This window comes from Oreochromis niloticus, linkage group LG19 (genome assembly GCF_001858045.2).
Source record: "Oreochromis niloticus isolate F11D_XX linkage group LG19, O_niloticus_UMD_NMBU, whole genome shotgun sequence".
Lineage (NCBI taxonomy): Eukaryota > Metazoa > Chordata > Actinopteri > Cichliformes > Cichlidae > Oreochromis > Oreochromis niloticus.
In genome coordinates, this window is record NC_031983.2 from 2574810 (window position 1) to 2592204 (window position 17395).

The 17395-nt window shown below is 40.7% G+C and overlaps 1 protein-coding gene across 2 annotated transcripts in view; it reads left to right on the forward strand.

Moving 5' to 3' along the window:
• The window catches only part of arid4a (AT-rich interactive domain 4A), a 39481-nt gene that overhangs the window by 6522 nt on the left and 15564 nt on the right, over positions 1 to 17395 (forward strand). For both annotated transcript variants that reach the window (XM_005477722.4, XM_005477723.4), the window contains exons 4-14: positions 699 to 764; positions 5655 to 5745; positions 6345 to 6424; positions 6517 to 6614; positions 6713 to 6845; positions 9453 to 9532; positions 10344 to 10414; positions 10968 to 11146; positions 11244 to 11316; positions 15286 to 15380; positions 15623 to 15720. In XM_005477722.4, coding sequence (XP_005477779.1) covers positions 699 to 764; positions 5655 to 5745; positions 6345 to 6424; positions 6517 to 6614; positions 6713 to 6845; positions 9453 to 9532; positions 10344 to 10414; positions 10968 to 11146; positions 11244 to 11316; positions 15286 to 15380; positions 15623 to 15720 — 1064 coding nt within the window. The remainder of the gene's footprint in view (positions 1 to 698; positions 765 to 5654; positions 5746 to 6344; positions 6425 to 6516; positions 6615 to 6712; positions 6846 to 9452; positions 9533 to 10343; positions 10415 to 10967; positions 11147 to 11243; positions 11317 to 15285; positions 15381 to 15622; positions 15721 to 17395) is intronic.

The window sequence follows — 17395 nt, forward strand, 5'->3', positions numbered from 1 at the left end:
CGTCCACATATGTGGACATCACATTTTGGGTTATTTAGACCAAAATACTCAATTTTACTCTGCAAGCGCCTGATATCCACTTACGAGGACATTATGCTGCTACTGTTCTATCGAAATTTTAAACGAATATCCTCATATGTGGCTCTCATTTTTCTTAGAAACAAAAATTAGGTAAAAAAAAAAAAATCTGGTAATTCTTTGTTTTTACATTCATCGGGTCCCAATATGCCCAAATATCAAAGAGAAATTAAAAATGCATGCCATGGAAGAGTTCGGGTCTTAGGAGGTTAATGATGTTCCAGTACAGAAGCTAAAAGATGTATAGATGTGATGTTGCAGCAGTTTGAAAACTTGACTCTGTGGAAAAAACTTTGCTAAAAACACTCTGCAAAGTCTGCTTCCAGTTTTCACTTCTCTTCTCTTCCTATGTCAATGCTGACATGACAATATTGCCTGAGTGGTGACGCCAATAGACAGTTTGTTGTTGTTTTTTTGCTAAATCTTCCTTTTATTCAAACATCTGTGCACGTGCTCCAGCTTCAGATTTCTTGTTAGGGACATAAAGAACGGGGTGCTTCAGCTCATCTTATCCTGGTTTATTTATTTTTAACATTTAGGGGGAAAGTCTTGTGGCATCATTGTTTCTTCATCTCTGTTCAGAAATCATCAGTATTCTTCGTCTCTTTCTGTGTCTTCAGGTGACTCTAAAAGGTGAAAGTACTTCCCAGGTAGTGCAAGACGACCAGGTCAAAGGATCTCTGAGGGTAAGATGATCATGACGTTTATTGCTACTGGTAATTTTGACTTTTCAGATTTGCTTAAGTCCTTTTTAATTTAATGTTCACAATTAAACCACACTGATTAAACGTAAAGCTACCTGATTACTGTCGTGCAGACGGCCATGGGCTAAAATGTGTGGTGGCAGCAGTATGATCTAATTCAATATTAGCATAATACTGACCCAGAAAGCTGGATCAGATATCAACAATGAGCCGGGGGGAAAAAAGATTCCTCGATATCAGGACATAATGAAAAACAATCTAGACCAGGGGTCTCAAACTCGTGGCCCAGGGGCCACTTGCGGCCTGTATATTGATGTGGAGAAATCTAATGCAGTTTGGCTCTTGAAGTGACTTTTTCCTAAAACTACATTTTAAGAAATATTTGTGGGTTTTTTCTTGTTGGTTTGTTTTTGTACTACTTGAGCACTAAAGTGGTGCTCCAGTGAGATGACGGTGCCAGCAGTGGCCCACAGCTCATTTAAGTTTGAGTCCCCTGATCTACACCTAATGGGTCTTAAAATTATGCTAATGCAACCTCAGATGACTAACAACATGATATTTTATACTGTGTCAATATTTAACAAAGACTAAGTCAGAATACAGAATACACTAGTGTGTGGAAAATCTCAGCCCATGATTGAATAGTGGTGCCGTGGTTAGCACTGTTGCCTCAGCATAAAAGCTCATGTGTCATAACAATAAAGTCGACCAAATCTTTTTAATGTCAGGTTAAATGAGTGGTAACTGAGAGCCGCAGTTGCTGTGAAGAAGCAGGGATTGGTACAGTTTGGCCTGTAAGGCAGGGTTCAAAGGTCAATGCCATACTCTATGCCCTGTAGCTGTAAATAAACATTGCTTAGTGCAGGGGTGTTGAACTCCAGGCCTCAAGGGCCGGTGTCCTGCAGGTTTTAGTTCTCACCCTGAGTCAACACACCTGATTCAAAAGATTAGTTCATTACCAGGCCTCTGGAGAACTTCAAGACATGTTGAGGAGGTCATTTAGCCATTTTAATCAGCTGCGTTTGATCAAGGACGCATCTAAAACCTGCAGGACACCGGCCCTCGAGGCCTGGAGTTCGACACCTGTGGCTTAGTGGATCATATAGTAGAGCAACCTTCTGGTAGTTTGGCTAACGCGAAGACAGTCGGAGGATGGCGGGAGGAAGAAGGACTGCAGTACTGTTTTTGCCCACTAGATTGGTGTGTCCCATTAGCTCTCATGAAAACCATGGATTACAGCGTAAGGGAGGATTCAAGGACACCTTAATCAAAAAATGCTTTTTAAATAAAGTTTTAAGCCTAATCTCAAAAGTAAAAAGACTGTCTGTCAAATCCAAACTGGTTCCAAAAAGAGGGCCCCGAAGGCTCTGCCTACCGTTCCACTTTTAAATACTCTAGGAACCACAAAGGAACCACCGCAGTCTGAAAACAAAGTGCCAGTCTGAGATCTGGCTGTCATAGATACAGATGGTCCATGGATAGTTGAAGCTGGGTGTCATGCATAGCAATGAAAGTGCATCCTGTGCCTTTAAATGATACAGTCTACATGAAGCATCTATAATGTAAACAGAAATGGTCTTAGTACGGAACCCTGTAGAGCTACTTTGGTAACCTGGTAAAGTAATGGTTTAATTACTAATGGTTTAATTTACGGCTGCAACGATTCATCGAGTAATTCGATTATAAAAAGTCATCGACGCAACTTCTTTGCTTTGATGCTTCATTTAACACACGGCCCTGTAGCGCGCAGATATATTAAACGATGGAAATGGTTTCACCCACATTTGCAACTAAAAACAGATCTGCTATAGAAATGCATTTAGGAGCAGTGAGTAAAAGGTTTCACAACAGCTTTTCAACAAGAAGAACGACAGCACACCAGGAGCAGGGATGGTTATGCTTGTAAGTTTAACATGGAGCCGGAGTTGTTTTCACACACTGTAAAGAGCAAAGGTGCTGTTACTGTGGTGCTGAGTGAAAGAAAACATGTTTCTAGTATCCAAAAGAGCAGCGCTGTTCCTGTGATCACTATTAAAATCTGGGCAAAAGCTAAGGGGGAGTCCTTCATCAAAGCACCTAATCAAAAAACTCTGACATGCAGAGGAAAAAACCTGCTCCATCCACCAGGCTTTTATTACACAGTGAAAGAATCAGCAGTAAGCCTTCAGAAATAGTATTAAATTATGCAGATGAACTGTTAACTTATTCTGATACTTATTCACTTGAACTCTTAACCCTCTGGGCTCCAGGGTAAAACTGCTGTTTTTGGCTACTTTGGATGTTACTTCTTTATTTGACTTTTAAAAACTGTTTACCTCGCCTTGTTTGGTATCATTCTTCTCAGCACAGCCTCACATGTCTGAATTTACAGTTGTTTCATTCTGACAATATTAACACACTTGATCTAAAACCAGAAAAAAACATAAAATCAGAGTTTAAAGTTGTAATTTTCTTTTACTGTAAAAACCACAAACATGTTTAACCAATCACTTTCATAACTTGAAATGCAAATAGAAATTGTAAGTTTAAAAAAAAAAAACTGTGCACATTTTTTAAAATAACCATTTAAAACAATTTACACAACAATCAGGTGTTCTGCATCAAATAGGAGACCACACAAATTATTTGTGCTGCTCCAAAAAATGTTTGTCCACTATAAGACAGAAGAGCACATCACTGCCTGATACCTGCAGGCGTGAAGGTGTGTCGCTCCTGTTTTCCACCTGGAGACTGTGTTTACACTGCAGTCTGCCTTTGGTGCCTTTGGCAGCAACTGTGACATTCAGCAGTGTCCTCATTGTTTTGACACCCAAAAGAACTACACACTAACTATACAGTTCAAGCACCACAACATCACAAATCTCTCACATCAAAACTCTTTCTCTCGCTCGCTTGCGCTCTCTTTCCACCGTCACTCCCAAAACGTCCCCCTCTTGCTAAAATTTCAGTCTGGAGACTGAAGTCATCACTTGGATGAGTGGCGAAACATTTATCCCAGTGAAAACGTCAAAGTTGAACAGAATCAACTTTTTGGGTTATATGAATAATATGACTACTAGGGGTGGTAGTAGAGCAGGTCGCCTACCAGTCGATGGGCTGGTGGTTCGACCCCCATCTGCTGCAGTCTGCATGCCGATGCATCCTTCGGAGTGTGAATGTTTGTGAACGTTGTGTAGAAAGAGCACAGAAAAAAGTGGTTGTGTGAATGAGGCAGATTGTGTACTCTTTTCAGAATAGAAAAACATCAGTCCATTTACCATTTACCAACTGGTAAATGTCCAAGGAGCACAGTGCAGCTCTAAGGAGAGATTAACACCAGTTGGAAAGATGTCTTGGAGCCGTTTCTCAACAACTGCAGATTCCAAGATGGTCCGCTCAAACAGCTCCACATAAGTACATGTTTTTCACCACTTTCACAAGGTCCCAAAGAAAACCCACGACGATAGGAAATTGGTAGGATTTTTAAGAACAAGCAAATCTCAAGCCTGCCATGAACTGGAATCTGCTGGAACAGCAGAGAGACTGTTTTTCATCACCACTGACTGAGAACCTGTCAGCCACGACAGAAGCCGTCCATTGAAATGTGCAGCTGCAGCCATCTCAGATACACATCAGAGCTTCTGGAATGGCCTCTCCATGCCCCAACATCAGCCCTATTTCTGAACTACACAATAAACCCAGTTGGTTTCCTCACAGAGTCCATTACAGGAAATTTCCAACTGAAATGAACTCTTTCTGCCAGTGGTCAAGTATTGGCCAGAGTATCCCAGAGGTTTAATGGCTACCAAAAGCATCTGGTGGAGATCCAACTCACTGAAATAAAACTTGAGCACCCAGTTCTTTTTTTTTTTTTTTTTTTTTTGTTTGTTTGTTTGTTTGTTTGTTTTTAAGTAACAAAGATTTCAGACTCAGCTTGTTCACATGAATAGGGAGTCTTTTTTGTATGTTAAGGACACAAAGATGTAGATAATCTCTAAATTCCTGCTTCGACATTCAGACAAACCTGACTTGGCCCAAAAATCTTAATAACATGATGTCCACGATACTGTTCCACAGTGTTTTGTCCTTTCTCTCCTATCATCTCCAACATGGCTGCACTTCACCTGAACCTAGTTCTGACAAAAGGTTCTTCCTGTTAAGAGTTTTTCCTTCCCACTGTTGTCAAGCGCTTACTCAAAGGGGGTTGTTTGATTGTTGGAGTTTTCTCTGTATTATTGTGCAGTCTCTAGCTTACAGAATAAAGTGTCTTGAGGCAACTGCTGTTGTGATTTGGATCTATTTAAATTGAAATAAAGCTGTATACGGTACCGTCATTCCAACCTGGAAACCAGTTTAAGAAATCATGAAAAGCCCAAAATTACTATGATATTCATGCCTATGATGGGTTTTTATAGTTCTGATCACAAATCAGAGTTCTTGTGTATTTTCTTGGTTTATAAGAAGCAGTAGACCTGAAGTGTTAGTTCAGTCGTGTTCAATCATCCTGACAGTATACTGATCCAGAAGGTGGAGGATGCTGATTTCATTAAAAAACTGACTGTGGCTCTGGAGTGCTTTATGAATAATACGTTGTTTGTTTTTAAAGAAAATCATCTTGTCTTCAGTTGCCATTGATTACATTTTTTTTGGATCTAGCTAAGTGCCTCTTTCCCTGTGGAGAAATGTATAGCCTGCCCTGTCTCACTTTGTCTGAAACGACCATCGTGATGAATGAAAATATCACTTGATCAGAACCCGGCATATGTAGAAAGTGTCCTTGTGAGCCCTGATGACTTGAAATAAACACAGTCAAACTGCCGATAAAGGAGTTGTTGTTGTTGTAGTCGTAGTCATCGGCGGCGGCGGCCTGAATTTGGTGTTTCTGTGCTTCAGGTGGGCTCCACAGTGGAGGTGAAGACCAGTGAAGGTATATGCAGTGAGGCTGTCATCAGTAAGCTGACCGATGCCAGCCTCTACACTGTGGGTGAGTCTGGTGTTTCCTCATGTTCCTCACACATCATCATATAACAAAGCGTTCACAGGTTGCCACAACATGAATCTGTTACGTTATCAAAGCAGTGCAGACACACAGTGATCTAAGGTCTGGATTATATTTTAGAACTAGTTCTATTCTTACCCACAGGGATTATAATCTTTATAAGCAGCTATGTTACTTGATTACTTCAAAGTGCTGCTCCCTTGGTGACTCAAGTTTGAACATTTTGTAGTGTTACAAGGTTTGTATAAACTGAGTCTTGAGTTCACTGCCAGTCTGAGCAGGGGAGAACTGGAAGACCTAACATCTGTCTTTATTCATCATATGATAATTCTTAGTATCTGCAGTATTAAAGCAACAAATCACATGTCACACTTCAGAAAGCTACAGAATAAGCTCTGTCAGCAGCTTTACCAGTTCTGCTGTTGAGCTGAACACTCGAGTATCTGTAGTCTTCCAGCCGGATGCTTGTGAATCGAATGCAAACTGTAGACATTTGACTTTACATGTCAAACATGTCAGGCAATTTCAGTGAACATTGAAATTGGTGGTGTCGATTAGGTTTACAAACTGTGTGTGTCTTTCAGTGTTTGACGACGGTGATGAGAAGACTCTCCGTCGAACATCTCTCTGTCTGAAGGGAGAGAGGCATTTTGCAGAGAGTGAGGTGAGTCCTCTCAGGATGGGATCACTTTGCCAAGGTCTTCATAACCCTAAAAACACCTGAATGTATTTGATGCTCTCAACACTGTCTTGCAGACTCTGGATCAGCTGCCGTTGACAAACCCGGAACATTTTGGCACTCCAGTCATCGGCAAGAAGTCAAACCGCGGTGGACGGCGTTCTTCTCAGGCTGTGTGAGTGTTGATGTGTCATCTCCCTCTGTTGGACATTTGAAATGGTCTTTGTGAAACCAGCTGCAGAACAAGTTCTGATTTTTGCGTTTGTGTCTCAGGGCCGATGAAGACAATGAGTCTTCATCTAGTGAAGATGAGGATGATGACAGGAGGAGGCTAAATGACGAGCTGCTGGGACAAGTCTGCAGCATTGAAAACGACGAAGAGTCGAGCACCTGGTTCTTGGCTCTGGTAAACTCACACAGTTACTGTATAAAGTGGGGGTAGTGCTATAACTGCCTCATGTATGTGATCACTAACCACTGCAGGTGAAACATCCACGTTACCTTATTGAAGTGGGAAGACTCAGTTTAGTTGCTGTCAGAAGGTCAGCTGAGGTGTGAGGATATTAAGTGTTGAAAGACAGGATTACCGAACAGCACAAGAATAGAGTAGATTAAATGATGGAGTGTGAAGATTAAGACTGTCCACACAGTAAGTTAGACTGAAGGTTTTATTACTTTGTCCATTATTTAAAATGTTCATCGTTCTCGTTTGATCTTATTTCTTCCTCTTTGGCCACAAAGTGGGTTTTGTTTTGTTTTTTTTGCTCTCTCAGCACATCTTTATTTTTATTGGAAATTTCATGCTTTCATGCACCCTGACAAAATATTAGGAATATTTTTAAATGTATTACAGTTGTATATAATGCCACAAATCAGTGTGCTCTTAATAATAAACAGAACAAAGAATCAAGAAACAAGAAAAAAGCAAATCCACAATCAGCTAAATAATTTAATTGGTTTCCAAATTTAACTTGTCTAAAGTGTTATAAACTGCAACACATTAGCATCACCACATGTGAAATATAGATTGTTGTTAAATCTTTTGCATGTCTTTCACATAAAACAAATATCAGTTCATGGAAAATACTGGCAAACCTGTTTTAAAGTGGATGTGAAACATTAACTGTATGAAGGCTAACTTAAACCACGGAGCTCTGCGCTTAAAACCTGACAGATGTAACACTTTCTCTGTAGCTGGATTTAAGAAAGAAGTTTTAAAACATGTTTTGCGCCATCTTCTGTCAGTACGAAACATGACATCACCTGGTTGGTTGGTTGCCATCTATAGATTTACACTAGTTTATGTTAGCCAACTAGTAACAGAGGCAGTAACTCAGGGGAATATAAGGAGACCGAAATGAAGTCAATTTAAGGGGATCGCTTCTATGCTGCAGCAATGAGTTTAACCCTCTGGGGTCGCTGGACGCGCCGGCACATCAAAACCACATGACCAATTTAAGACGACACAGCTACAAGATGCAGCACGTCAGAGTCTCCATTTCAACTTGGGTCGAAAGTGCGGACTTCAAACTACATACCAGTTTTTGAATTGTGTTGATGGGCCACGTTAAACCAGAGTTACGATATTTTTTCGATGTTTTTTTCTGAACAAAACAGTGGTGTTTACAGCGGGAAGAACGGTAAAAATGGCGTTTTCTACAGACAGCGCTAGCATACACTCTCCCTTTGCGAGTGAAAAAAGAATAACAAAAAATACCCCTTCCCTATTGGTGTTAGTTTACCATGTCAGCCAATTAAAAAAACTGATAAGGCAACATGTGGCACTTGGTTGTTTAGGGAGAAGGGGAAGTTTTTAGGAGTGACACCCGCGACGGAAAGCGGGCGAGCGAAAGAAAGAGAGAGAGCGAGTTTTCATATGTGAGACATTAGTGACGTTTAGCGTGTTTGGAGGCTGTAGTTAGTTTGTTGTGTAGTTATTGTCTTGTTTTGTGTGTCGGTTAGACTGCTGAATTTCATATTTGCTCTAAAAAAGCCGTCAAAGGCAGATTCCAGTGTAAACGCTGTCTCCACATAGAAAACTGGACTGATCCACCTTCTACTGTCAGACCTGCAGGGTTTAGGCCTGTGGTGTTCTCCTCTGTCTTATACTGAACACAAACTACATTTTTTGAACTGGCACAAATAATTTGTGTGCCTTCTTATTTGATGCAGCACACCTGATTGTTCTGTAAATAGATTTAAATGGTTATATAAAAACCGCCTGAGGCCTTGGCTGCATTTTTAGGTAAATAGTACCATATAACTTTGTTGTTTGCAAAACTTGTGCATAATTTTTAGAAATGTACAATTTCTATTTGCATTTCAAGTTATGAAAATGATTCGTTAAACATGTTTGTGGGTTTTACAGTAAAAAATATAACTTTTTTCTACTCGGATTTTGAATATTTTGTCTGAATTTAGATCAACTGTGCTAATATAGTATACCAAAATGAAAAAATAACTCAAATTTCAGATATTTGAGGTTGTGCTGAAAATAATGATACCAAACAAGGCAAGAAAAACATATTTTAAAGGTGAAATATAGAGGTAAAATCAAAAGTAGTCAAAAACGGCCAATTATACCCGGGACCCCAGAGGGTTAATGTTAAAAATAAGGATATACTGATATACTGTCACTTAAACAGTCAGTGGTCCTTTGTTTGGTTATTGCCTTTTATACATTTAGTGTTTCATTTGCACTTTAAGGGAGGAACAAATCAGATTGCATGAAAGAATGTGTGTGTCTGTCAGAGGCTGTCACTTTTGTGTGCATGTGTGTGAGAGTCATGTTGCTGCCATGTAGGTTTTCAAATCTCACCGCCGTTTTCTACTGGCTGTAATCACACAGACAGAATATAGACAATCAGTCTGATGAGCAACGATAAACTCTTGTTACAGACGACCCAGAATCCCTCACTGCTTCCTGTGTGGACTTGGACTGACACAAATGAAATCTCTGTAGAATCTCTGTATGTGATATGCAAAGCCATCAATCAGGTGTGTCTGTCTGCAGGTGGTGTCTCCCAGCTGTAATGATGAGCTGGTGGTGAAGAAGGATCAGTGTCTGGTCAGGTCATTCTGCAACGGCAAGTTGTGAGTCCACTTTGATATTTATTGAGTCATGGTCACAAGTCAAGGTTCACATGAAGTCTGTGAGGTCATGTAATTCTTGCCGAACACAAATCTGGTTCTGCATCCCATATAAGCTGTGTCTGGTTACTCCATTTCCATGACTTCTTCCTTCCATCCATCCATCCATCCTCTTCCACTTATCCGATTTTTAGGGTCGTGTGGGGCTGGAGCCTATCCCAGCTGTCATAGTGCAAGAGGCAGGGTAGGTTGCCAGTCTCTTGCAGGGCCAACAACCAGACAACCATTTGCACTCACACTCACATCTATGGGCGATTTATAATCACCAGTTACCCTAACCCCACTAACTGCATGTCTCTGGACTGTTGGAGAAAGTTGGAGTATGTGGAGAGAACCCACGCAGACACAGGAAGAACATGCACACAGCACACAGATGGGCCCTCTGGCTAGATGACCTCGTGAAGAAAGCGTGCCAACCAGAGCACCTCAGTGGTGCCCTGCCTTCTCAGTCCGAATGAGCAGGGAAAGTCAAGGAAGGGGAAAGTGTTGTTATTCAGATTGCCTACTCAGTCCGAATAACAAAATTTCATTCAAATTTCTGCTGATGTAACATCAGTAGGCATGTGACATGTCTAGACCTATTTTATATACTTAACAACTAATATGAATCTGACCCGAGCTACATTCATATAGTTTTATACACCCAAACACTCATCTTTAAAAATAATGTTTGAAATCACGAGCTCAGAAACTCTTTCACCATGAACTTTGTCTCAACTCGTCTCTTCTTGGTCCTTCTTTTTGATTCTTTAAGTTACACTGTGGCCAGGAGACACGTCCACCTCATTAGTGCCATTAGCATCTCTGAGTTCTCCGACAGAAGAGGTGAGTAGTTACAGCTTAAAGCTACCAGATTCATCTGCATCCTTATCTCAGTCTGCTTTTCACCCCTCAGCTGTAAAAGGCTAGTGGGAAACTGTTGTCCGAACGAGGTGACATAGGAGCTTCAAACAGATAACCGACAAGGTTGAGCCTTGGTGACCTTGACCTAAAGGTCAGAGGTCAAGTTTCTGACAAGTTTGTGAATGCTCTGCCTTGAGAACAAGACAACAGTATTTTTTAAATTAATACCATAGGTGTTTCGTCTAGGAGGCTGACAGGTGGCAATGACAGCTGCAAGCATTTTTAATTTTGTAATTAATAATAATTAATATTATTCATTCTGACAGTTTGTAATATATTTCCACCTCTTCTCCCTCCTCTCTTCTTTCTGTCTCCCTTTTTCCCACCCGTCTACCTCTTTAACCACATTTCTACCCATTAAATTCCTTTTTCATCTTCTGTTGTTTGTTTGTTTTTGCTGTTTGTCCTCTTCGTCTTGTCCTTTCTCTACCTCTTCCTTTCCTCTTCTTTGTCTTCCCCTGTTCCCTCTCTGCAGGTGTAGAAGGAGCCCAGATGTTCCTGAGCAGCAAGGAAATTCCAGATTTGTGGAAAATGGATATGAGCCAGATCCTGGACTCGTCCTCCAGTGAAGATGAGGATAATGAAGAGGAGAAGGAGAGTGAAGAGGAGCAGGATGATGAAGAGGAGAAGAAAAGGAAACGTATAAAAGAAGAGGTGAGTTTGATGCTGTCACACAGATGAGGGTAGTTTCATTCAAAACCTTAATGTGCAGTTATTGACTCTCCATGTCTGTCTACATCTGTCCATCCAGCCAGAGGAGGAGCCAGATCCAGAAGAGAGAGACCACTTCCTGCAGCAGCTCTACAAATTCATGGAGGACAGAGGTGAGACAGTGGAAGACTTTAGTCTTATCAAAATCAATATTGAAACTACTATTTTACTATTGGCTGGCCTATTCATGTACCCATTTATTTTGTTGAGCTGCTTAACGCTGACCTATGAATCTGTCAAGCATAAAAAAAATGCACCAAACTCAAGATATGAGCTGATGTTATGTCTGAACTGGAACAACTTCGCAAAGAAACAGTTTTAAATTGTATCTTTAGGGTTATTCGATTCTGTTGCATAAACGTTCTTTTAGTTAAACCGAAATTAACCCAGTTTGTCAGGCTTAAAACTGTATTTTTGCACCAATCAGGGGATTCCCCGAGAGCCAATCCTCTTAAAGTTAGCATACCTTGGTATGGTGTGGTGCGAGGCCTTTTTTAAAAAAAAAAAAAAAAAAAAAAAAAAAAAGACCGGAGAGATGCATCTGGCCCTTCAGGTGATCCATCTACTGTTCGTTACATGAAGCCTGAACTGGAAATTGGTGGCCACAGGTTTTCTCACCTCACTCTCAACCAATCGGAGCTGGGGTTTTTCTGTATTACTGTAGGGTCTTTACCTTAAAAATAGTCACCTCAAGGTAAATAAATACAAATTGAATCAATCTGAATTTGAAGGTTTTGGTTCACAAGACAACGTCAGGAGAGAGTTGCAACAGTGAATGTCTGTAGCTAGGGCTGCTTAATTATGGCAAAAATGATAATCACGATTATTTTCACTGAAATTGAGATCTCGATTATTTGACGATATTTATTAACAATAACAATGTATTGAATAATGGCTTTAAAGATTGTCAAAAAATAATATAAAATAGTGTGCAAATACTGATTAGAGTGCAAATGTTTGCAATATAAAAAATAAATGAAAAATGTAAACATCTATGTTTAGTGAACTTCAAAATACTGCACAATATTTGATCCACGTCTGACTCCGCGAACCCGTAATGTTTCCACCAATGTTCCCTCAAATATTTCATGTGTCTGAGCGAACACACAAACTCCCTGAGCGTCCCTTGGACCACTGTGAGCGACATCAGACGTGAGCACTGTGGTCACGCCAGCATCGAATCCATCCAAGTTACATGGTTTATTAAAATAATCAAATTACAGCATTTACATTTATGTTAGACTACTTTTAATTAACTGCTTTAGCCCACTTACAATGAAAATGTAAAAAATCCTGTTCATGACCTGTGTAGTATGTTAACACTATTGGAAGTAAAAGTAACTTGAACTCCAATTTGGAAAACACAACTTTCTTTCTTTTCTTTTTTTTCATAAAGCTCTGACTTGTATTATGAGTCTGTGGTCTGGGAGAGAGTCTGTAACTCTGTCTGCAAAATACAGGATATAATGACCAATGTTGGGCAATTAATTATATAGTTACTACTTCAAAAAAGTAACTCAGTTTGGCAAACAAAGTTTTTTGCAGCTATTTATTTTTTTTAATGCAGCCAAGGCGTTTTTTTAAATAAACATTTCAAACTATTTACAGAACAATCAGCTGTTCTGCATCAAATCTGATGCCACACAAATTATTTGTGCCACTCCAAAAATTAATTTCTGTCCACTATGAGATAAAGGAGAACAACAGCCTGATACCTGCAGGCCTGACAACAGGAGATGTATCACTGCTGTAACACCTGTAACATTCAGCAGCCGCCTCATTGTTCTGACACACACAACAAAACTATTGACTACACTACACACTAACTACACACTAACTACACAAGATTTGCGCTAAACATCTCAAATCTCTCACATCTCAGAACACCGCCGTCACTCCTAAAACTTCCCCCCGTTTCTTAACAACTAGATGCCACGTTGCCATATCATTTTTTGATTGGTCGACACGGTACTTTTTTCGACCAATAGGAAAGGGTGGGGGGTTTGGTTTAGTTTTTGCTCACAGGCTTTCGAGCGTTTTCCTTATAAAACGCCGTTTTTACCGTTTCTTCCCGCAGTAAATATAAACAACGACAGTATTCAGGAAGAAAACCAAACATTGCAGATATTTTTATCATAACTCTGGTTTTACGTGGCCGATCAACACAATTTAAAAACTGGTATAAAGTCCACACTTTTCCCGTCAGTTGTTCCGTCTGTCCTGCTCACATCTCCAATGGTTGTACACGTTGTCATTAATGTGGCTTCACTGCACATGAGCCACGCCGCTTTGCTAGCTAAAACACCGGTGTCGGCACATAAGGACGCTGTCATAGCCTGTCAACAACGTTGATTGGCTGCGTATATACGAATGTGAATCGCATTATTGGCTGGACTATAGGATAAGGTGGCATCGTTCTAATCCCACACAGGAGCAGCCAGTCACTTACTGACTAACACTGCAAAACAGAATTGTTAAAGTTTTAATTTTAATTTCAATTCAGGTTAGATTTTTTTTGTGCACAATGCAGATTTTCTGTGCGCAGAGACCGTGCCAGCAGTGCGCAATTGCGCACGTGCGCAGCTTAGAGGGAACATTGGTTTCCACACCACGGAAGTCGTTTTACCTCTTTTCAACCAACGGCATTCTTTCTTCAGCAGCCATTATCCTCTCCTCTCCAAATAACTTCTGCTTAGCTTTCCGAGCTTTCCGAGCTTCCCTCGGGTCCTCTTAATTGTTGTGACGCGTGTTCGAAACGCAGAGAGGTGCGCTCGATTTGCCACACGGAGCAGCACGAGAGTAAAGCACGAGGGAGGTGCTAATAATCGGCTCAGTCATTTTTAATGATCGTTGAAAACCCAGATCGTAATCGAGATTAAAATTCGATTAATTGAGCAGCCCTATCTGTAGCCATCAGTAAACACGTGGTTTGGGGCTGTATTTCAGCCAGTGATGAATGCTGAATAGTACCATCAGATTTTGATTCAGGACCATCTATAAAGCATCTGATTGGAAACAGCTTTTCAGCATTACTATAAAGTGAAACAAGGAAGGAAATAGCTGCAGTAGTTTAGCCAGGAAAATCCTTCCATAAAGGAATCATCACATACAGCTACTTTTAGTGTTGCTGATATTCATTTAGACTGTTTCTCTCTGATTGGTCTAGCTGTAGCTTAGAAAAGTTAGGTCATCTGCTAATTGGAAAGTTGGTGGTTCAATCCCTGCCTGCTCAGTCTGCATGCCAGCATATCCTTGGACGAGATGCTGAACGCTCTCTGATACGTTCACTGGAGTGTGACATGTACACAGACAGCACTTGTATGAATGGGTGAAGGAGGCATGTTGTGTTAAGTGCTTTGAGTGCTCAGCACTATGTAAGAACCAGTCCATATACTTGCCTTCAATGATTCAATTCTTCTAAACTTTCAGCATGTCTGTTAGAGCCAGTTCCTACACGACTGCCCAAAGAAATCCAACCATTAATGAATGCTTAATGTTAAATATGAGCAGTGTCTTTCTGTTATTGGGCCATATCCCACAGGCCTTTAAGGTGGCAGTAATTAAACCATTACTTAAAAAGCTGTCACTTCAAGCAGAAATGTCTTAAAACTTGGAAACATCCTGTCTCAAGATGATGCTTTAAAAACTAGTTTGTGCATTTATTCTGTCTAGGCCTGATTATTGTAATTCATTATTGTCACATCATCCTGAAACCTCCCTGAAATGCCTTTAGTTGATCCAAAATGCAGCAGTGAGAGTACTGACCTACTGATTTGTGTTCACTGACTAAAACGCACTGTTTCGCCATTTTGGCTTCATTTTTGTTAAATAATGTTGTGTTTATCTGAACCTGATATGTTTTTATGTTGTCCTGATAAAACAAACCTTGTGCTTTCTTTTTCACTTACTTGGGTGTGATCATAAGGTTCCTTTAAAAAAACAAACTAATAATTCTAATAATTTTTTGTTTTTTTTGGCTCACCTATTAAACATTTTGTCAGTTTTGATTTAGTCTTTAGTCTTGTTTCCTTGTAAATACTAAAACTGTGATGTTTGGCTCTAACAGTCTCTGGTTCTTTCAGGGACTCCCATCAACAAGCCTCCAGTGTTGGGTTACAAAGACCTTAACCTCTTCAAGCTCTACAGGTTGGTCTATCACCTGGGAGGCTGCCACAAGGTGAGAAGGTCAAGCCAGTGACACACATACATCTACCAGTGCACATCACTGTAGATCGTATGACTGATGTGAGTGTGGGGTCATGTGAGTGCTGTTCCAGAGAGAGGTTTTGTGTACTGGACTGAGCTCCTGATGGTCCTCTTGGCTGTTTTAGTGCCTGATTAGTTCCACTGTGTGTCCAGCTGATGAACATGAAGGAGTGTGGGCCTAGCTGTGACGTGACTCTGCCTCATGTGTTTCAGATCGAGTCTGGTACAGTGTGGAAGCAGGTTTACATAGATCTGGGCATCCCTGTCCTCAACTCTGCTGCGTCGTACAATGTCAAGACTGCCTACAAAAAGTAAGAACAATAAGTTGCTCAGAAAGCAATTTTCACTTTTTGGTTCTGATTCTGTTTGGATCTGGGTCGAGGTCTGCATTTGATGCACTGTTCAGCATTACACTGAACTGGGCACTTAACAAGGCAACTTCAGGTTTGACCCAGGGCTCGAGGTGATATGGTACTGTGAGATCTTTACGTTGCGGCCTGATTATTTAAGACTTTAAAATCCTTTTTCTCACATACAAGGTTTTTACATACTTGCAGCATCTGTGTGCCTTTCAGGCAGTGTTGTGTGTTTAACCTCTTGATATTTTTCTAATATTTCCTCTCTGTAAATTATACTGCTGTGCTGACTCTGTATCTGACCATGTAAAGATGGATCAGATTAGGAATCCATGGGCTGATTTATTGAGGTGACAGTATCATATCAGAACTAGGGATGGGTACCGGTTCTGACATAAACGGTAGTAACCAGACCTAAAAGCAGCGCACATTTCGGTGCTTTATTTCGGTGCTTTATTTTTTTCCTGAGATGTCATACACTTTGGATTCTAGCCAATCATTTTACCTTTGCAAGGATAGTAGGCGGGCCCAGGTACGTACGTTCTTTTAGAGCGGAGCTACAGATTAAAAATGCCCAAGGCGAAGCGGTCAAAAGTCTGGCTGTACTTCACAGCAAAAGATGCAAACTCAGCAGCCTGCAACAAGTGCTTTAAGCTGATACTGTGATACTGTCAAAGGAGGTAACACCTCGAATCTGATGAGAAACCTGGCGACGCATAGCATTTTGTTAAAAGCCGAGAAATGCACAGTATTTGATAGCTTGCTGCAAGACCTCACACCGGCACATCTACTGCGGGTGTGGTGGCTGTTATCGGACCCGGAGTTAGCAACATCCCCCAAGAACCCGAAGAGGAGAGTCCTGGCCCCTAGCCCTGTCAGTGTAGCAGAAATGATGAGGATGATGATGGCAGCAGCAGCCGTTCTCCTCTGCGTGAGTAGCTTCATGTTGTTCGTGTGTAATTTACGTTGAGTAGGCTAACCACATTATTATATTAATGCATGTAAGGTGAACTAGCAAACACCGTCGTAGTTACATGCGGCTGTCTTCTTGTTTGATGGCAGATACTCCCTTCACCCTGGCCAAAAAGGCTAAAATGACCAAAGAAAAAGTGGGAAACAGTTAAACATGAGAGGTTTTTGGACAAAGTTTGTGTTTTTTCCATTGTTTAAGCACTGCTTCCAGCCAAGAGTGAGACCATATATGCCCTATAGCTGCAGAAAATGCTAACATTGTTATCTTTTTACAAAAAAAAACAGCTGAACATGAGAGGTTTTTGGACCAATTTTGTGTTCTCCATTCTTTAAGCACCGGTTTGAGCACCATTTAAGCACCGGCACTGTTTCAAAAGTACCGGTTTGGCACCGGTATCTGATAAAACCTATACGATACCCATCCCTAATCAGAACATGATGGAAAAAATTAGCTGGTCCTTAGCAGATCATAAAGTTAGGTGAATATGGCCACATGAAGAGCATGTGACAAGTGACATCATCATATGCAGAAGGTGTTTAACATATACAGTGTGTTAAGAATTAAGAGGGTAAGTAGCAGCCAGGTGCTGCTAACCAAATGCACTACATGTTAATTGATCCCCTGTAAGTGTGACGCATGTGTAAAACAAGCAGTTTG